General features: G+C 45.5%; 1 protein-coding gene across 2 annotated transcripts in view; it reads right to left on the bottom strand.

Annotated features, from left to right (window-relative positions):
• EMC2 (ER membrane protein complex subunit 2) overlaps positions 1-22,712 on the bottom strand; it is an 89,985-nt gene that overhangs the window by 39,949 nt on the left and 27,324 nt on the right. For both annotated transcript variants that reach the window (XM_066578086.1, XM_066578087.1), the window contains exons 4-6: positions 18,308-18,372; positions 15,358-15,443; positions 10,501-10,558 (exon numbers count right to left, since the gene is read on the bottom strand). In XM_066578086.1, coding sequence (XP_066434183.1) covers positions 10,501-10,558; positions 15,358-15,443; positions 18,308-18,372 — 209 coding nt within the window. The remainder of the gene's footprint in view (positions 1-10,500; positions 10,559-15,357; positions 15,444-18,307; positions 18,373-22,712) is intronic.

Genomic DNA, 22,712 nt, shown 5'->3' with positions numbered 1-22,712 from the left:
GTAATTTCGTTCAGAATCGTGTTCGCAAATCGCCGTTCACAATTATTGCCCTTATCAATCGCTCTTCACACGCAGCCATGTGCGAAAGAGCGAATGATTATTTTTATGGCTGCATAAAATGAACGGAAAACGAATAAATTCTTGTCTGGCGTTCAATTGTTGGCTGTGTTTACACTTCACGATTATTGCTAAAATTTGCACGATTGTTGCATGTAAAAGGGCCTTTATAGGGGACAGCAAAGGCGGCAATCAATCTTTACGCTACGAGGTATCGCAGTGCGCAAAAACAATGTGGTGTCAGATTCAGCTCAGCTATATCTCAGATGTAGCAATGCTGGATTAGTCACTTGGCGTAACATTAGCGAAGGCCGGCTTTACACAAGCGTAAGTGCATTTGCACTCGCCTGAGTGCAGCGTTTTTGCAGAATGAACACTGCTTTTTTTTGCACGCACATAGGTGTAGTTTACTGTACTCTTTGTGCCCAGCAAACAAAGGCGCAACGATTGAAAGAGTTCCAGATGTGTTCTTTTTCCAGTGGAATTACGCAGTGTTTCACGCATCTCCTTGCGGATTACGCTCCCCTCCCCCCCATTGAGTTCTATGGGGACCTTTGGTGCACAAATATGCAGAAAAATAGAGCATGTTCTATTTTTTTTTTTGCATGACGGAAATGCGCACAAAATACGGAATTGTGAATGAACCCATTGAAATCAATGAATTCTATTCTCTGTGTATCGCACACAAATATGCCCTTTGAAGCCGGCCGAAAGGTACAAAATTCCTACTGCCTGTAGCCACCACTAGGGGGAAGCGTAAGACCTCACTGAATCCTACTTGCACAGAAAATGACAGAATGCAGTGAGCCTCCCGCCAGTGGTGGAAGTGGAGCTCTGCATCAGAAAACTGGAGCTGTGGCCGATATACAGTGCTGTGCAAAAGTTTTAGGCAGGTGTGGAAAAATGCTGAAATTTATTATTATTATTTGTCAATTAACAAAATGTAAAGTTACTGAACAAAAGAGAAATCTAAATCAAATCAATATTTGCTGTGAGCGTTAGAGATGAGCTAATATACTCGTTTCGAGTAATTACTCGATCGAGCACCGCGATTTTTGAGTACTTCCGTACTCGGGTGAAAAGATTCAGGGGCCGCCGGGGGGAGGCGTGGCGGAGCGGGGGGTAGCAGCAGCGGGGAACAGGGGGGAGCCCTCTCTCTCTCCCTCTCCCCACTCCCCGCTGCAACGCCCCACTTACCCACGGCGCCCCCCGAATCTTTTCGCCCGAGTACGGAAGTACTCGAAAATCGCGGTGCGCGGGGGAAAAAGTGGCGTGGCCGAGTATTTTCGCTCATCTCTAGTGAGCGCCCTTTACCTTCAAAACAGCATCAATACGTCTAGGTGCACTTGCAAGATTGTGGTCAGGTGTATGATTAACCAATTATACCAAACAGGTGAGAATGAAGCAAAAATAGCTGTGTAGGAGGTTTAAGACTGGGTGAAGAAAAGCTAAACTTGTTACACAGGCGAGGTTGTGGAAAACAGTTTGATGTCATACACCATGGCAGGACTAAGCACAGCAGGAAGACACAAGGTAGTTATACGACATCAGTGAGGTCTCTTCAAGGCAAAGATTTCACAGCAGAATGGGGTTTCAAGATCTGATATTCAAGCTACTTTGAAAAAGCACAAAGTAATAGGCAATGTTGAGGACAGTAGACGTAGTGGTCGGCCAAGGATACTTAGTGCAGCACATGAAAGAAAAATCAGGCTTACTTCCCTTTGAAATCGGAAGATGTCCAGCAGTGCCATCAGCTCAGAACTGGCAAAAAACTGTTGGACCCGGGTACACCCATCTACTGTTCGGAGAAGTCTGGCCAAAAGTGATATATTTATGGAAGAATTGAGTCCAAAAATCCATACTTTCACCATAAAAACAAGCCCAAGTGAATCAACTATGCATGAAAACATTGGAACTGAAGTGTATAAAAATGGCAGCAAGTGTTCTAGACTGATGAGTCAAAATATCTGGCTGTAACAAAAAAGTTTGTTCGCCAAAGAACTGGAGAGCGGTACAATGCTGAGTGTCTGCAGGCAGCAGTGAAACATGGTGGAGAGCGGTACAATAATGAGTGTCCGCAGGCAGCAGTGAAACATGGTGGAGAGCGGTACAATAATGAGTGTCTGCAGGCAGCAGTGAAGCATGGTGGAGAGCGGTACAATGCTGAGTGTCTGCAGGCAGCAGTGAAACATGGTGGAGAGCGGTACAATAATGAGTGTCCGCAGGCAGCAGTGAAACATGGTGGAGAGCGGTACAATAATGAGTGTCCGCAGGCAGCAGTGAAACATGGTGGAGAGCGGTACAATAATGAGTGTCTGCAGGCAGCAGTGAAGCATGGATGAAAGCGGTAAAATGATGAGTGTCTGCAGGCAGCAGTGAAGCGCGGTGGAAGTTCCTCACAGGTTTGGGGCTGCATTTCAGAAAATGGAATTGGGGGTTTGGTCAGGATTAGAGATTAGCGAACACTGTCGGATAAAGCAGTTACTCAAGCGAGCATTGCTCTTCTCGAGTAACTGCTTACTGGTCCGAGCAGGCTCTGGGGGGGGGGGGGGGGGAGGCAGGGGTGAGCGGGGAGGAGAGATCTCTCTCACTCTCCCCCCCGCCGCGGCCCCGAGCCTGCTCGGACTAGTAAGCAGTTACTCTAGAAGAGCGATACTCGCTCGAGTAACTGCTTTATCCGAGCGTGCTTGCTCATCTATAGTCAGGATTAATGGTGTCCTCAGTGCTCATAAATACAGGCAGATACTTATCCATCATGCATTACCATCAGGGAGGCATCTGACTGGCTCCATATTTATTCTGCAGAAGCACAACAACCCCAAACATCCAGCCAATGTCATTAAGAACCACCTTCAGTGTAAATAAGAACAAGGAGTCCTGGAAGATATGATATGATCCCAGAGCCCTGATCTCACTATGATCCAGTCTGTCTGGGATTACCTGAAGAGATAGAAGGATTTGAATGAGCTAGATCCACAGAAGATCTGTGCTCAATTCTCCAAAATGTTTGGAACAACCTCCCTGCAGAGTTCCTTCAAAAACTGTATGCAAGTGTACCTGGAAGAACTGCTGCCGTTTTGAAGGCAAGGGCGGTCACACCAAATATTGATGTGGTGTAGATTTCTCTTTTGTTCATTCACTTTGCACTTTGTTAATAAAGTATTAACACTTCTATTTTTAAAGCATTTTTACTTTGCAGCATTTTTTGCAAAGTACTTTAGGTCTGGTAACAAAATGACTTTCACAGCTGCTGAAATCACATCTACACTGCTCAGTACTGCCGTATAATGCCCTTCATGCTGCTTGTTCTTATGAGAGTGTGCTATTCTGAGAGATAGCAAAGATACCCTGCTCTTCTAATGTGTGCAGTATGTATGGGAAATATCATAGCAGCTAGTCCATATATAGCCACCAGCTCAGAGAAAACTGAGAATTAAAGATAAAGTCTGCAGATGGAAAATGGTGATAAATCCAGATTAGAGGACATATAATGGCCAGATGTAGTGTTATTCCTCAAGTACTAGGGTTGAAAGGGATACAGTTTCTCCTTGTGTAGACCACTTGGTAGGCATGAGGTGGCTTAACCTTTTCCAATCCAATTTGTATTCTGGTTTTCCTAGGGGGCTTACTCTTTTTCTGCTGTTATACAACGGTGCTATCTGCTGGCTAAAGCCAGTACTGCATGAGGTGACACATTGGATAGGTTCCGACAGCAGAGAAGCTGGCAATATATAGTAAGAGAACCCCGAAGGATGTCTTCCAACGTCGGAGTTGTTCAGCCCTAAATGCTAATGTCTTTAGATGTCAGACAGTGGATTGGAAAGGGTTAAGAGGCCATGCAATTCTTTTGGGGAAATTTGGTATGGAAAAATAATGCTACAGCATCTCTGCAGCACCACCTGTTAGAAGGTAGCTTTCCTACAAGGCAATGTCTGACCTTTTAACAGGCCTTGTAATAGGACTAAGAATATAAAAGTCAATGCCAGAAGGAAAAGACACTCACAGCTCTGGCTTATATTCCCGACCATTGTTACAAGGCCTGTTAAAAAAGTCAGAAATTGACTTGCAAGAGTGCTACCTTCTAAAAAGTGGCGCTGCAGAGGCACTGCTCCATCTTCAAGACGCGAACACAGGCAAACCACGTGCGGTTACCACGGCTTGGCAGCAATGTGTACAGGCGCGAGCCAAACACCTGTGTGTAATCCAGTTCTTTGACTGCTGACCTGGCCCCCCACTGTACTGGCTGAAAAGTTATACAAAGAGTTAGCCTATTGTAGTGACACAATAGCTGGGTAACAGAAAAAAGAACTAAAATATTCCAAGTAGCAAGATTGGCCGATCATATACATGTAGCCACATACAGATATGGGCATCATATATGGTTATTTGGAAGTCTTTGATGCTCTAGATACATTGTCAGAAGGAATAAAAAGTTCTCGGAAGTAGTTTATTATTGGCGGCATTGGGACTTTATGTGCAAGCACTCCAAGGTTAACAATCTTTCATCCGAAGTTATAGTAAAAAGGGATTACATTTCACTCCTATTTCGAGAAAACTGCTTATATACACAGCAATTAGGCTATCTTAATAAAGCATTAGCATCTAATTAGGCCGCAGGCACGATCTTTATTTTCCTGACTTATTCCAAGGCCGTAGATGTAGAGATTGAGGAGCTATTCCGGGAGGCCCGCATAGATTGCTGTTGCGGCCTACGGTTTCAAACACTGTACTATTGTTCTGAACGTCCCAGTTCTCAAGTCGAAGGCTAGATCCACAGTGAAGACTGACAGAGGACCTTGGTTGGGATGGGTAGGTTTTATAAGTGGATATGAGCAGAACTAGATCTGCTCTAGCACACTTGGGGGTAGGGTAGCTAGTGCCCAGCTCCACGTGAGGGTCCACAAGTTCTCATATACAATGAATGGCCACTTACAGCTCCCAGTCCTTTCACTCGGCCCGTGGCCCCAGAGTGCAGCATAAAGTCACGCGATGAGATTTCAGTGGATCAGTATAAGTGTGAATCCACATTAAATGGGATCTGAGCGACTTCCAACGAGGCCCAGTCATCGGTGCTGGACTAGCTGGGGCCAGGATTTCACTGCCATTCATGTGGGATTTTCTTGAGCAACAGTGGGATTTTCTTGAGTAACAGTGTTAAAGAGTATACAGAGAATAGTGTGATCAAGGAAAAACATCTAGCGAAAGGGGATACTGAGGACGTAAAAAACCCATAGACGAAATGGGTCAGAGGAGGATGTCAGGAATCGTTTTACCCAAAAGCACTGCAGTCAAGGAAATTGCGGCTGTATACACCGCTGGTGCTTCAACTAATGTGTCCAAACAGACAACTAAATATTCCAGCAGACGACCAGTTCTAGCACTATTGTATGAAGAAGAAACAGAAAGGCGAGACTTCAGTGGGCAAAAGAACACAAAAATTGGATCACTGAGCAGCAGAAAAACATCACCTGGTCAGATGAATTCAGCTTTTTGTTGCACCGTGCTGATGGGAGGTCAGAATTTGGGGCAACGGCATGAATTGATGAGCCCTTCTTGTAAGTATCTACATCTAATTAGCTACAACTACAAGGAGCTTCCTGTCCGCAGGGGCCAATAATCCTGCAGGACAATTTCAAAATTTCTATCTAAATCACGACGAATTCTGGCGATTCTGAAAGGCAAAAAGGTCCAACGCGCTACTAGATGGGGGTTTCCAAGTGGTCATTCGGTGTACGACTCTACTAGCAATCCTTTGGTTGCCGTTTGCTTTCTTACCGTTCGGTCTACCGCCAACATGGTGGGGGCCCATTTGACTTTCCTACGGGGTCCTATGAGTTCTAGCAGAACTGTGATCTCCAAGCCTGCATCGATGGGGAAGGGCAGTAGGTTCAGAGTAGTGATTGGCACGACGGGGAAGGAAGATTTTTGGATCGGATCTTGTGGCTTGGAGGAACTTTTTAAGGGATGCAGAAGTTTGAGCAGACACATGCAGAATATCGTAGCTGTTTGTTATTTCACCGCTGAACAGACATAAGCACGAGTCAGGAGGTGGATAGCAACTAGCGGGGGTATACTCGGGCACAGCAAATATTTCCAGTGGCACGTCTGGCACTGACCTTTCTTGTAAGCTGTTTGCAATTACAATTTTTGACAGCTTTTGATCTAATTTTGCCATTTTAAATTAAATTAAAAAGCAGCTGGTGTTCACACTGGGCGCATTATGCTGCCGACAATACCCGCTTCAGCACTTTATAGGCTAGAAAATAAATGGCTTCACATCAGTTTACGAGGCGAGTGTCTCCCACGGATGGTCAGAAGGCTCCTTGGCCCGGGTGACGCTTGTCGTCTGGTGAATAGAAAGGTTTCTGATGAATTGTCAGGTATGGAGATTGTTTATGTATCATCTACCTGCTAATTATTTCCATACGGAGATGTGGCTGCGGAGGGGGAGGGGGGTGGAGGTCTTTGGATTCGAAGTGCGGCTTTTGCTGAGTTTATCTTGGCATCGGTAACAGACTATCACTTTTTCTTGTGTGTGCGCGCTGACACATGGAGCTGCTTAGATTAGGGGAGAAAATAAAATACACGGACTTTTATATCAGCCAACAGAATAGGAACGCTCACTGGACGCAGCAGAGGGTTATTAAAGGGGTATTACAGTTATCGTATACGTATCTAATGTACAGTACGTTCCGTATCCATTCCACGCAGTGCGATCCTCAGCTTCTCAGATCAATCGCTAAGAACGAAGGAATAGCGTGCTGACCGACAAGGAACTGACTGTCACTGAGGATGCAGGCAGCTGAACAGGAGATGGCAGCCGTCAGTGAAAAATACGGTGCAGTGATGTGTTGCCGTTCGGTAAACTCCTGCAAAACTGCAGCAAAAAGTGTAATTTAAAGAGGTTTTCTCATTAAAGGCATTTATTCCCATCTATCAGACAGTATGATCGCTGGAGATACAATGGCTGGGACACCAAGCGATGCCAAAACCAGTGCACCTGAGTGCCCCATTTGAATGGCGCGGTGGTGCACGTGTGATCATGGCTCCATTCACTTCTATAGGGTGGAGGGCGATAGCCAAGGAAAGTGAATGGAGTGACGGTTGAGCATGTGCATGCCGCTCTATTCACGTGGGGCATTTGAGTGTAACAGGCTCATGATCTCCAGCGATCCTACTGTCCATTGGGATAGAGTATATATGCCTGATGGGGAAAAGCCCTTTAAAGGTGCACTGTCCCCACATAGCACCATGAACTAAGCTATGGTGCTGCTCCAGGAGGTGACGGAGACCGGGAGATGTCATTTTCAGACTCACCGGCTCCCCGTGTGGAATTCAGAATGACCGTTTTTTACTCCTGTATATCTGCAAAAGGAACTGAAACAGGATCCAATTCTTACATTTCTGTATTTCTTAGCAATGGATCAGTAAAATATGGACAGCGTTCATGTTTTTTTGCAACCCCATTGACATAAATGTGTGAGTTTGGTCTGTAAATCGGACCCGAATGGTGAGGACTACGTGTTTGTGTGACTACTAAAGGTCTTTCCGAGTCTGGTCCATTGTAGTCCTGAACAGCGCACAGACCAAAAATACGTGAATTATGCCGTTATTATGCTCTGATGCAGTTAGGCCTCGCTCACACGGCTTGTACATGGACAGATCCAAGGCGGATTTTTGCTTTGACCGTCTAACTGTTTGATCTGCAACAGAATTTGGAGACTTGAAATTCTGCCGTGGATTTTAATGCAGATTCGCACGCAGATGTAGCTCCTGCCAATAGGGAAAATCGGTGAGCAGCAGCTGAACGCGGTTTACACACCACAACATGTCGATTCTCTCTCTGCAATGTGGATTTCATAATGTGTGCGAAAAAAAAGCGATTTTCATTAAACGGAATGCTAAAACGATGCAGATCATAGAACCAGCGTCTGTATCGGTGGCAACTTTCTGCCCAGTGAGCAAGGACTTGTGGTGAAATACATGTGGAAAAACGAGCATGCTGCGGATTTCCAAATCTCAGCGCTTTCCGCAGCAAATTCCGCCCACTGTGTGTGGATACAACAAAGCTTTTACACAGCACTAAGGAAAGCAAATGTGTACAAAAGTAATCCAACTGAACAAGGTCTTTGGAGGTGATTACATCCAGTAGGTCCACAGGCAAGAATATATTTATGCAGAATATAGCTCATACGTTCTGAGCACATATTGCTGTTCACACTACGCCCATCCTTCATCACCATTTTTAAAGGGCCACTCTGTATAACACATATTTTTCCATGCCTGCTCCCCCCTCATCTGATTGCCTGTCACATTCTGGAGGTCTCGTCTGTGTATTCCATCCACTTCCCTGCAGTGCAGCCTCCTGTCTGATGCTTATCAGGCACCATATTGAGGCTGAGATTTTTACTTCAAGTTGCACATCTACCCCATGATGCATCAGCACAGCATTAGCTGAGACTATACCATTTCTTCCTGCTGGGGGGAAAGTTTAACTATCATTGTCTCTTATATTTACTTAAATAAGCTACAAACTATAATTATACAGTCAGGAGGATAAGCTGTGATCTCCTCTATTATAGCTGACCGTCTGGTGTCCCGCGCCACAGACCCCCACTGATTGGATACTGATGGCCTATCCTGAGGATAGGTCATTGAAATCTCAGTGTTAGAAAACCCATTAAAAAGGGGTTATCATTCCCTTAAAAAACGGATGACTTGTCCTCAAGAGAAAGAGAGAAAAAAGCGAGAGGGAGAGAGGCTAAGCTCTACTACACACGCAGGTATACGTCCTCAGCTCTGCTCCACCCGCAGGTATACGCCCTCAGCTCTGCTCCACCCGCAGGTATACGCCCTCAGCTCTGCTCCACCCGCAGGTATACGCCCTCAGCTCTGCTCCACCCGCAGGTATACGCCCTCAGCTCTGCTCCACCCGCAGGTATACGCCCTCAGCTCTGCTCCACCCGCAGGTATACGCCCTCAGCTCTGCTCCACCCGCAGGTATACGCCCTCAGCTCTGCTCCACCCGCAGGTATACGCCCTCAGCTCTGCTCCACCCGCAGGTATACGCCCTCAGCTCTACTACACACGCAGGTATACGTCCTCAGCTCTGCTCCACCCGCAGGTATACGCCCTCAGCTCTGCTCCACCCGCAGGTATACGCCCTCAGCTCTGCTCCACCCGCAGGTATACGCCCTCAGCTCTGCTCCACCCGCAGGTATACGCCCTCAGCTCTGCTCCACCCGCAGGTATACGCCCTCAGCTCTGCTCCACCCGCAGGTATACGCCCTCAGCTCTGCTCCACCCGCAGGTATACGCCCTCAGCTCTGCTCCACCCGCAGGTATACGCCCTCAGCTCTGCTCCACCCGCAGGTATACGCCCTCAGCTCTGCTCCACCCGCAGGTATACGCCCTCAGCTCTGCTCCACCCGCAGGTATACGCCCTCAGCTCTGCTCCACCCGCAGGTATACGCCCTCAGCTCTGCTCCACCCGCAGGTATACGCCCTCAGCTCTGCTCCACCCGCAGGTATACGCCCTCAGCTCTGCTCCACCCGCAGGTATACGCCCTCAGCTCTGCTCCACCCGCAGGTATACGCCCTCAGCTCTGCTACATGCAGGTATACGCCCTCAGCTCTGCTACACGCAGGTATATAGTGGTCTACAGCTCAGTGACTGTAGTAGATCCAATCTGTAAAGTATACTAGAGATACAAGATATTACTGTAGGATACACTACATATACTGAGGGGCTTCACTGAAACATATAATATACTTAGTGGTATAATATACTGACATGTAATATACACTAATTGACTGTTGCCATATCCCTAAAATGTGAAAGACCAAGCCATGGCCGGCGAACAGTTCAAGCCAAATCCTCGGCTCGACAGTTCTTAAAACATTAACAACCATTTTCCCAAACATTTTATGTTTGTGTATCGAACATTGGGTCAATCTAGTTTCAAGAAAGTTGGGAATGAGTTAAGTAGATGGATTTGTCCTCAATGGTATTTGTGACGTGGGCAATCAATAAAGTGTTATTTAATTTCGGGAGGCCTGAATCCATGGAATCATTGTGTTTTGCAAGTCATCATATGATATTCATGTTGATACTACACCGGCTTTATTGTTCCAGAACTACTTCATACAAGCGACCTATATAGAAACCGGAACATTCGGCTATTTCATCTACAACAATACAGATTCGCCAAAGCCTGTCATTTCTAGGAAGAAAAGCTATTATATTATTAATTTCTGCGCTTTTCTGCTATTTAAAGTGCAAGGAAAACAATACGTCCAAGTTAATAAAAAAAAAATAATTAAAAGAAATATATTTCCCTGTGGGAGAGCGAGAATGATCTGGAGCAATATTTTGCTAGCCAAGAGTATGCACTCAGCCGGCTTCTCTCAAATTACCTATAACAGTCACAATATTTGACTTACTGTGTTGGTTGGATCTTCTTGTAATATCCTGTCATATATCTGGAGAGCATCATCATACCTGTTCCAAAAAGGAAAGAGAAAACCGCTTATGGAAAATGAGTTCCAGAAAACATACATCGAAAGAAACATCCCAACGAGTCAGCGTAAAAAAAGATAGATTCAGCTCCCCAGGAAAATACTTCTAAACAGTTCGTGTTACCATGTAAATTGCAATCAGGAGAATGTACAATATTCCTGAGCGTGTCTTGTAAGGTGTCTGGTGCAGGCGATGAAAACGAGGACAAGCCTACGTGCCGGGCATTTCCTGCTCAAAGAAAGGAGATTCAATTCATTTAACTCTTCAACGATCTGTGACGGATACCTATCAGTCATGGACCGCAAGGTGATGTATGGAGCCATCAGCCATTTCTGACAGCCGCCTGCTACGGTTAGCGCTAGCTGATGAAATGTAAGGGCAAGACGCTGCTCCGACCCGTGTAGTGGTCAGTACTTGTAACTGCATACACAGCTCTCATTGATTTCAGTGAGACCCCAGCCTGCAATTATGATCGACGGCCACTACAAAGGAGTCAAAGCAGTGGCTTCCGTTTCTAATCTGGTATATCCTAGCAGAGACTAGAAGACCCCTTTAAGCACTATTTAATAGGGTGATAATAAAAAGTACAATATACTGTAATACTTAGAGGGGTATTGCAGTGATGGGTCATTTTTTTTTCCATTTTCACCCATCACCTACTTTGGAGGACAGAATAGTATAGTCAACTGCACTATTCTCTCTGCCACAAATTCCAGGAAAGAAAGAACATCTGGGATTCCAATTGGATGTTGTTTCAGCCAATCCCAACGATGTCCTGCGATGAAAAGCCTGGACGCACACAAAGCCGCTGTGTGAACCAATCCTTAATGGGGTTTTCCCACAAAACAAAGTTATCCAACTATCTACACAGCATAGGGGAAAGTGAGCTGATGGGTAGGAATCCAACCGCCAATGCTGAAAACAGGGGTTCCAAATGGATGGAGCGGCCATTGAGCGTGTGCACCTCCACTCCAATCATTTCAACAGGACTGTCAGAGAAAGCCAAGCACTTAAACTTGGCTATCACCGGCAGTCCCGTTGAAATGAATGGAGCGGGAGTGTGCATGCTTGATTGCTGCGCCATGCAGGATATACAATCTTTGTAAAAAAAAATTAAAAATTCAGACGCTAGAAGTTGTTGTTTTTCTGCAAAACTCGTCCTGATGAGAGTTGTGGTGTGATTAGATGGACAGTCTTGTCACCGGAGGCTCTAAAAGTGGTTCCCCCTTGGCCTATAAGAGGCTCTTGGAGGCTCCTTGCGTGTAGTGACCTCTTCTATCGCTTGTGTACAGCTTGTTGACCACTAGACTCCTCTACGACGCAGAGAAGAGATGTCACCCCGTTACCAGAGTCTGAGGGGGGGTTATTCTGAGCGGTCCTGAAAAAATTGTTAGGAGGTGTTGGGACCACTGGATATATGAGGGCACACAAGGTGAACGGGATCAAGACGCCCCCGACCGACCACCAGTACAGAGGAGCGCCTGACAAACACCAGCAGCTGCAACGGTTTTGTTGTCCGCCACCCAGAGACAGGTGGCGCCATCATTATACCCCGGTGTCTGTCGAAACCATTTCCAGGCGTTTGGCTGAAGAATATTTGGTCTCACAGCCCCCATTACCTGTACTGCCTTTAACACCCACCCACATTTACAGTGATGTTGTAAAGGACGAAACTGGACTGCTGGTCTTCAGCGACAAATCCAGGTTTAGTTTTGGCACCGATGACGGTCGTATTCGTGTCTGGAGAACTAGAAGTGAGTGCCTCAATCCTGTCTTTGCGGCACACTGCCCCATGCTGGTGTGATGGTCCTGGGGGGGAGGGGGGGGGGGGGGGGCATTGCATACGACAGTTGGTCACCCCTAGTAGTGGTCCGAGGGACAATGACAGCTCAGCGATATGTTCAGGACATCCTGCACCCACATGTGTTCCTCTCATGGCGGCATCCAAGAGGCTTCCAGCAGGATAATGCTCGGCCGCACACACAAGGGGGTCACAGTAGGCAGGACCAGATGAGGTTATGAGGACTGGACCGCTGCACCTCTACTGACACCCCCGAATTATTTCCTAGCAGTTGGAATGTCACGCTGATCAGGTCCCTGACTATATGTAATCCAGCTGAACTGATGACTTCTATTTTATTGCTGGCTATCTAAATCACCAATAAAGGAGAATTTAACCCTAAACTTTCTAGTATTTTGATTGCTTCTGGAGCACTGCGCTGAAGCGCCAATTTTTTGTCTTCAGGGACCTCATTCGCAGGATTGGTTGGGATCACAGCAGTCTGACTGCCACCGATCAGTTAGTTATCCCCTATATTGTGTATAGGGGATAACTTTGTTTTATGGGAATACCCCTTTAACATACTCTGTGTGTTCTATCCCTGAGCGAAATCATTAAAGGGGTTGTTTGGGTGAAGACAGACACTTTTTATTTTCTAAACTTGGGCGCAAGCATGCTAAAACAATAAATGTAGCCGTACCAACCTATTGGTTCCCCAGGGATCCAGTGTCGCAGCTCCCATGTTCTCCTGGTCTTTGCTTAGGAATGGCTACCACCTACCTGCTGCAGTCAATCAGAGACTTCAGCGGTCACATGTTGTTTCCCAGGCATCATGATTCCCTGCATCTGAGCCATTATGGCAAGAGAACGGAACGTGACCACTGAGTCTCTGATTGGCTGCAGCAATCATGTGGTAGCCATTCGCAAAGAAAGACCAGGAGGACCACAGGAGCTGCAGCACTGGATCGCTGGGGGGGTACAACCTATGTTTGCTTTTAGGTGTAAACGTACACCCTCCAGAGTCGGGGTTTGTATAGAGCGGGATCCGGATCCGATAGGTCACATTGGCCAGCAAGAGCCGCTCATGCTGATCACAGCTGCTAACCCTTTAAATGCCACTGTCAGTTCTGACAACAGCATATGAATGTTCCGATCGGAGTTCATGGGTCTCGAACATTACAGCTGCTATGAGATTGCAAGGTGCCATCAGTTGCCATGGCAACTAGGGGCCTACTGAAAGCCCCTAGGGCTGCCATGAATGCCTATCTAGGCACATCTTGATAAACTACTTATCAAAATTAGGTATAATGTAATACTATGGGGACTAAAGAAAAAAAAAAGTCGCATTGAAGGTGTTTTCCAGTGAAATACTACTGATGGCCCGTCATCAGGATGAGCCATCAATAGTTTATCGGCCACGGTCCGTCACTTGGGACCCGACCGATCAGAGGAGTGAGCACATGCTGTCAGCACCTCAAATACAGAGAGGTCGGAGCTGAAGCAGCAGAAGCCTCCGCGCCAACCTCTGTGTAGTGGTCGGTGCTTGTAACTGCAGACACAGCTCATATTGAAATCAGTTACAAGCACCGGCCACTATACGGAGGTTGGCACGGAGTTTGGCGCTGAGGCGTCTGCTCCGACCTCTGTGTATTTGGAGTAGAAGTCTCTGCACCAACCTCCCACGTAGTGGCCGGCACTTGTAACTGCAGGCACAGCTCTCATTGAAATCAATGGGAGGCATGCCTGTAGTTACAAGCGCTGGCCACTACATAGAGGTCGGCGCGGAAGCTTCCGCGCCGACCTCTGAGCATTTGCGGCGCAGAAAGCATGCGCCCGCTTAGCTGATCAGTCGGGATCCCAAGCGCCATCAACTATTGATGACCTATCCTGATGATAGGTCATCAATAGTATTTCCCTGGAAAACCCCTTTAAATTAGAAAAAATAAAAAAAGGTGGCAAAAATGATTTTAAAAAACAACCTTTTCCATATTTATAATAAAAACATCAAAATAAAACAAAACAAAAACATATTTGGTATCACCGCATCTGTAAAAGCCTGATCATTATTTTTCCCACAAGGTAAACGTCATGAGAAAAGAAAAAACATTGTCAGAATTGCCCTATTTTTGGTCAACCCAGTCTCCAAGAAAAAAACACATTGGAGAACAAAAAGTAGTACGTACTTCAAAATGGCACAAATAGAAACAACAGAAAGATACAAAAATTATGTTGGTCAGAAGATGGAGACAAAAAAAATATATATATATTTTTCAAAACATTTTCTCATTTTTAAAAATAGTACAGGGGAAAAACAAAGCTTAAAAAAATTGGTATAGTTTGAATTGTACTGACCCAAAGAATAAAGTTATCATTTTTGCCGTTCTGTGTACATGGTAAAAACAATATCCCTGCAAATATGGCAAAATCTCATTTTTTTTTCCCATTTCACTCCACTTAGAATGTTTTTTACGTTTTTCAGTACATTATGTGGTCCCTCTGAATAGTAACATTGAAAAATACAACTTGTCCCGCAAAAATGAAGCCCTCAGGCAGCAACGTTGATGGAAAAAAAGAGTTATGAATTTAGGAGAAACCAGAATTTTTTTTTTTAAAAAGGGACGTGTCCTTAAGGGGGTTAAAAAAAATAAATAAATAAAAATTGTCCACACCCAAACAACCCCTTTAATGTCTTATCAGCCTGGGTGAAACCACTATCCCTCTGGTGGGTCTCTAGGACAGCGTTGTCCCACTAGGCCTCTGGCTTTCTTCGTGCGGCTGGTGGTGGTACAGCTCAGCCTATAGTGAAGAACGTGAATGTAAGTACCTGAGACATGGCTTCCGCCGTTGCCAAAAGTGCTGCTGTATTTGCAAAAATCATTACCCGTGAATACATTTCAGGAAGCAATCCAAAGACATATACAAGAAAAACAGCCCGCATTCATGAAGAAGAAACAAAGAGAAGAGCCAACATCTGCAACGTACATGGTATCGATTATCTTACCTTTCCATGGCCTCGAATCTCATGCCATTGAGTTTCTTTACCCTGTGGCTGCCAGGAAACTGCCTTCGGAGTTCTTGTAGACATGACTTCAAACAAGCAGAGCGGGCACGGATTAATGGTCAGCATTAAAAACAGATTTCTCCTTAAAGAACCTAACATTTTTTAATATGAAGGGTTAAAAGAAAAAAAAAAAAAAGGAGTAAAAGAGTATAGACCTTGGAGGTCTCACCCGAAATATCAGGTGGGTGTAATTTAGGGAAGAATTAGATTTACAATTATTTCACGCTGTCCAGCCCACTACCCACTGCACGTAGCGTAAATACCAGATTTCACCTGTATTTTAAAGTTCGGCGTGGCAATTAATCAGAAAACACAAGTGTTAGCTGTCGCTGCTAATGCTCGTGTAATAGCACCCTAATTGGACACATTGATATCCCAGAGTGGTTTGAGGGACTCGGGGTGATGCTATGATTCTTAAAGGAGCTTTGCCATTTTGGCTCATCAAGGCCGAAACGGGAAAACTCGGTCTCCCTATCGGAAATAGCTGAGCGCTGTATTACGCCATTTCCATAGTTCCCATTTGCTTCAATGGGAGTTATGCAAACAGTGCTATGCTGAAGCGCTATGCATATATCAGACTGATCAGCCGGGTGGCCGGTAATTCCAGCGGCGGATTCCCATCTAGGCTATGAAAATCCAAGATGCGAATACCTCTTTAAAAGGTTCCCTAATCTTTTTGAACTGCTTTCTGGACTATCAGGTAAGATCTCTGATGCTAGGCTACAGGAATTTTTGTGTCCTGTCACTTTTAATTCGGGCTCCTGCGTTTCTGTTGACACTAAAGATTACTGAAAATGTTCTTGATCTGCAACAACTTGAAAACTTTTGGATAGTTTTTAAGTCAAACAAATTGTGCACTTTCTTGGACGGAGAACAGAAAAACATTGTAGGATGATGAAAAAGTATGATAAATATGCATGACATAACCACACGAACTTAAACACGGCGCGGCATATGCCGAAGGAGCAAGGAACATGTCTGGGAACATGTGCAGCGATGTTTTACTGCGAGACTGATGTATAGTGAGGAAATCTCCACTGCAGCTTCATTTCAAAAAGATTATAACTCTGAGCGGGCCGAAAACCAGAAAAATATGATAGTGCTGGCAAGACTTTAAAAACAAACAGGACACTGAAAGGAGCTCGAGAGAAAATAATTACAGGGGGAAAAAAGAGCAAAAAGAAATCATTCAACAGAAAAGGAAAAAAGCGCTATTATATGTATTAAAGGGGTCGTTCAGGCAGAAAAAAACCTATTTTTTGAAAAGAGCTCAGAGCAGTGGCAAAAACATAAAAAATAGCCACAGTCACCTCACCTGATCCCCTGCCACCGCTGCCCGATGCCCCACAGCTCAACCAGAAGTGCATGGGGACCACAAGGACCGGAAACAAGCGGAGACGGGCAAAACCAGATGAACTGTTCCACAGCAGGTGAGTATACATTGATTTTTAACATTTTTTAAGCAGCCTTTGCGATTTTTTTTTGATTTACAAAATCTATGTGTTGGACGACTCCTTAAAGCAGTTTTCCGAGACTTAAAAGATTATAGTATGAAGATGGTGTAAATTAAAAAACAGAAAGGAAAACTAATCTGCTCCAGCGGCTGCCCATCTAGCGCTGGAGCCCAAATGCCCAGAAGCTGGAAAACGTGGCGGGTGATTACACAATGTTTACTGTGTATAGGACTGCTCAGCAAATCACAGGCTTCAGTGGTGATTCTTCTAAGGCCACTGAAACTTGTCAATGGCTGATTGGTCACATTCACACTGTACAGCTTGAGATCACACACTGCTTCTTCTAGGCTCCGAGTGACGGTCACCAAGGCTTCAGCATGGGATGAGGAGCTGCTGGAGTAGGTGAGTATACATTTTAGCTTTATTTTACACCATTTTTGGCTCGTAATTGGAAAGTGTGTGTAAATTTCCACAAAAATGTAAAATATCAAAAAAAAAAAAAAAATTATGTCCCTGTTGGGGACTTGAACCTGCGATGCTATAGTCTCACTAATACTACATTGCAGTACTTCTGTACTGCAATGCATTATCACTTATGATAGTGATCACAGGCCATGGCAGACCTGGATGCCATTGTCTGGCATCCAGTTGCTACGATGACCCATCAGCCCTCCGCAACTACATGCCAGAGAGCTGATGACATCACAGAAGGAGGATCTTCCCTCTGTGAACTGTTTATTTGCTGCGATCTACAATCACAGCATGTAAGGGGTTATGGTGTCACCAATCCCTGTTGTTGCGGCAAGAGGCTGGTTGTCAGTCATAGAAGCTGAGCCTGCGCCATACATAGGATGTAAGTTTACATCTATTCGCAGGAACTCCTTCCCAGCCAGGACGTGCAATTATGCCTTGGGGCAGGAAGGAGTTAAAGGGGTTGTCTGTTTACAAATCAACTTTTTAAAATTAGAGCCCAATGGATTAAAACATTGAAATAAACGGCACTTGCCTGCCCTCAGCCCCTGCGATCCAGTGCTGCAGCCTCATGATGCTCCTAGTCTCTGTTGATGTCAGGTGACCGCTGTCTACCTATTAGAGGCTGCAGAGTCACCATTCTGAACTTCTGGCACCACAGCGCCCGGGGTGTGAGCGCTGATGTCAGAACAGGCGGTGACACTGCGGTCTCTAATTGGCAGGCAGTGGTCACCTGACTTCTGGTGTCAGCAGTGACCGAGAGAATCGCACTGCTGCAATACTAGATCGCCGGGGCTGAGGATAGGCAAGTACCATTTATTTTAATCCATTGGGATTAAACAGTTAATTGTAAGCAGCTAACACAACCAATGATCCTAGAGATATGTCACAACGTTAGAAGATGAGAATATCCCTTTAACAGAGGACACATGAAGTAGGGGAGAAGAAAGAGATCTATTACTTACCACTGCTATATCATCACGGCCACAATCTAAGGCGGCGATCATCACTTGCTCATGTATTATCCAAACTGTCCAGACAGAATAAACATGAAGACAATCAGTAAAGGAACCTCTGCTCCAAACAGATTCAGAATTTCCCCCCTGCAATATGAATCCGCCTGCATGTAGGCCAACTAAACGAGCGTCGATCTCGTTGATCAGCGCTCATCAAATAGCTGTTATTGACACACGTAATGAGACCCTAACTTTAGCTGCATTGTCCAATGGTAGTGTAAAATTCACCTCCTGTCATCATAGGCTCAGGCAGCTGTTCCTTCCCTCCCCCATGCTTTACACAGCAGCTCTGCTTGTTCTGATCAGACAATCACAAGCTCATCAAGCAAATCAGGATAACAAAAGTTAAATGGGGTTTTACAGGCAGCGCCCGCTGTCACTGCCTGTGTAGTGGCGAGCGCATGTAACTGCAGGCTGGGGTACCAATTATTTCAAGAAGAGCTGCACCTGCAGTTACGAGCGCCGGCCACTATATAGGGGACGGAGCAGCGGCTCTGACAGTGAGCACTAAAACCCCTATAGAGGAAAAAAATAACAAAAAACAAGCTACTAATACACCAGCAAAAAAGATCATCCGGTAATTATCAGACAGGGAGAAACGAGCCTCAGTAAGTGGAGACCTGAACATCCTCATTCATAAATCAAGTTTTTAGAATAAACATATTTTTAAAAATGTTGTCGATTTTTTTTTTTACTTTTGATGTCCTGATGTACACTATGTTAACTAAAGTATTAGGACACACATAGATGGTGAGAACATTTGATTTTATTCACATTGATCAATACGGCGTTGGGCGGCCTTTGGCCTCAATGACTGCAGTAAGCCTTCTAGACCACTTTCAACCAAATTCACTTCAGAGATTGATGCGGGGGATGACAGGTGAGCACAGAAACGTTGTCCTAGTTCACCCCAAGGATGCTCGATGGGATTGAGAGCTGGACTTGGAGTTGGCCAATGAAGTTTGCAGATGTTCTGCTCCTCAAACCAAACCGCAACACTTTGTGCTGTATGACATGGGGCTCGGTCATGTTGGTAGAGACACGGCGCTGTACCAGAGCATTGCCACAGTTAGGTAATGCCACATTGAACCTCCTCCAAGCCGTACTGTTGAGACGTTGCACTCCAGGCAACTGATCAGAAGATGGTGTACTGTGATTCATCTCTGCACAACACTTGCTTCCATTCATTTATAGTCCAACAACCATGTTCCAAGCACCATCACAGGCACCGCTGTTCATTCACTGCTGTGATGTTGGACTTTTGTGCAGCCGCTCATCCATGGCGGGGATTGGCGACCCTTCACATTCCGTTCCCTACAGATGGTTCTGGTAACGACAGATGTTCCAATGGCCTGTGGGACCTCCTGAGTGATTGTTTCGGCAAATAATGTGCGTAATGCCTTTACAGATCGTACAAGGCTTAGTTTGTCCAAATTCTGGCAGCGGGATGCGGACCCGCGCCCCTGCAGAGACCTGCGGCTCACCCGCTCCTGGTGTCTTCCATCTCTGCTATGCGCCGGCTGCGCAGAGCACAGCCAGACCATCACTACTGACAGCCCGACACAGAAATAGAACATGCCGCAATTTTTGTTTTCTGTGTGCGTTCTCACGTGGACAAATCGCGGCTGTGTGCGTAGGATTGCATTTTCTAATGCAATCCTATGGCAGCGGGCACGGGTGGAAATTCTGTGGGAAATCCCGCTCCGGAATTTCTGCCCGTTGTAGGGGGGCCTTGGGCTGTTGACAGCCAGGTGACGCCCCCCGTTTCTGATTGGCTGCAGGGCTGGTTTCACTTCCTCAGCCTCAGAGGTCCTGTGCAGTGCGTTTTTCATATCGCATTGTCGGGCGGCCATCTGCCTTTGCCGCTCATAATAAGGGTGATGTGACCCTCAGTGAAAATGAGTTTGACACCACTGTTGTAGAGGCCAGGCATGTGGGAACCATGATTAAAATGCAAAGATCTTTCTGAAAGGGAATGTATCACATTGTGTGTGCGTGTGTGTGTAATAGACACACACACGATGTGATACATTCCCTTTAATCATGATCTGGGATATGCAGTCTGAAAAATGTTGCCTGAGCTCCGTCCACATGATATTTATCCATTCCAATTACTTGGACAAGGTCTTTTCTTGCCATGCATTTTTGGAGCACAACCGGGCATGATAATTATAGGACACGGGGGCCAAAACATATTCTTTGAAAGAGTAACAAGCCATACACTGTGATTCTGAATGTACATTGGTTTTTGTGCACTCTCGACTGCATTAGAACTATGGAAAACTAAAAGGTGAAAGGAAAAATAAGGTAATAAAGTGCTGGAAAGTCACATAGAAACAATGAGGTTTAGGCAAAAAGGAAATCAAATCCAAGATCAAGTAGGATCTACGGTGTTAGAGCAAGTTAGGAAAGTATGCAGCCAGGGCAGACGAGAGGGTCCTTATCTGTCACTGACATCTATGTATATATTCAGGAATGACTACAATGTTAGAAGAAAAGCAACTGATGGCGGTTCAAATCCGCGCTGCCTTCAAAAAGACTCGCCGCTCCAATGTCTTAACCAAGACTTTAAAAGAACGCTAAACATAGAAAATACACAAAAATATCCCAGCACTTCCTCCCTTAAGCTCTTCCTTTCTTTTGATCCCATTTTGCTTTTTATTGTAATTACAACTGCGAAACATATAAAGAAATTTTCTGTGCGTGTCCTAGGAGTTCAGCCATGTTCCTCCTCCCATTCACTGCCCTGGCTAAAAGATGACTGACTGCAGCAGGAGCCTCCCCCCATGTCCTTTCTGCAGTAGGAGAAACAGATGGATAAGCATTGCCCCTCAGTTGGTCTCTAGCCCAAAATGGAGGAAATCGGCAAATTATTAAAGAGGTACGAGGGGCATTCATTAAAGATTTCCCCTGACCCACTTCAATTTATCACAGGATGCTGAAACTGCACATGTGTAATATAAGTCTCTGAAGGTTATGTGCCAATTTGCAACTCTGAACTGATAACGGTCTTTCTTTTACAGGTGCTGCAGTGGTGCGAGGTCTGATAATGGACCCAGTGGAATACAGAGCAGTCATTAAGTTTCTTTACTAGAAAGTCCACACACCAAGGGAGACGTTCGATGAGATGAAAGAGGTTTTTAGGGAGGATTCCCAATCATATGATGTAGTCAAGAACCGGCATCGTCAATTTCAAATGTGGTCGGACTTCGTTGGAAACGACTCCAATTCTAGGGCGACCCCACTCCGCTATGGGTGAACATACCATCCAGCAAGTGGAGGCTGCCATTTTGGAAAATCGACACGTAACCTTTCATGACCTAGCTCAAAATGTCAAGATCAGTGTGGGGTCCGTGGCAAAAATCATCCAAGACCATCTTCAAATGCATAAGGTATCTGCTCGCTAGGTACCCTGACTGCTCACATCTTTCCTAGAAGCAGGAACGAGTCAAATGCTCCCAGGGTCGTTTGACGATGTGCCATGGAAACCAGGAGGACTTTTTCAACAGACTGATCACACATGATGAAATCTGGGTCCATCACTATGATCTGGAGGGTAAAGTCCAGTCGACGGAATGGAAGCATGCGGACTCACCTCCTCAAAAGAAGGCACGTGCCCAACCCTCAGCAGGCAAGGTCATGCTCACAGGCTTTAGGGACCGGCACGGAGGAGTCTTGATGATTTTCCTAGCAAAGAGTACCACAATTACTGGGGCATACTATGCTTCACTGCAAACTCACATGTTGCCTCGTATCATCGGACTTCCACCTCTTTCGAACAATGAAGTTATTTTTGAAGGACAAGCATTTTCCAGATGATGAGACTCTGATTTCCGAAGTCACAACGTGGCTTTTGGAGCAACCTCTCGACTTCTACAAGCGAGTTTACAATTGTATAAAGACATGGGAGAAGTGTGTCCGCCTAGGTGGCACCTATGTAGAAAAGGACTAATAACTGGGCCAAGTTTTGCTGCTCTCAGTCCACAGGAAGGGGGTCAGGGGAAATCTTTAATGAACAGCCCTTGTATCCTCATCTGAGACTTTCATGGTACATCTTCAGGATACGCCATGACAATCTGCCAGATGCGGGTCTCACCTTTGAATGTGATGCACCAGGCTGGTTGGGACTTATTAAAACAGCCAAGTGGGCTTCACTGCACTCTTTCCTTAACTCCCACAGAAGTTAAAGGGGTATTCAGAGTTATTTAAAAAAAAAATATATATATTTATTTATTTATTATATATACACACACATACAGGACTGTGCAAAAAGTTTAGTCTAAACCCACCTATCCTGGCTCCTCTTTGCTCTAGTGCTGCCTCTCCATTCATCTCTACAGATCTGTGTTTGCAA

This window comes from Eleutherodactylus coqui, chromosome 9 (assembly GCF_035609145.1).
Source record: "Eleutherodactylus coqui strain aEleCoq1 chromosome 9, aEleCoq1.hap1, whole genome shotgun sequence".
NCBI lineage: Eukaryota > Metazoa > Chordata > Amphibia > Anura > Eleutherodactylidae > Eleutherodactylus > Eleutherodactylus coqui.
This window is presented reverse-complemented; position numbering and strand designations above follow the sequence as displayed.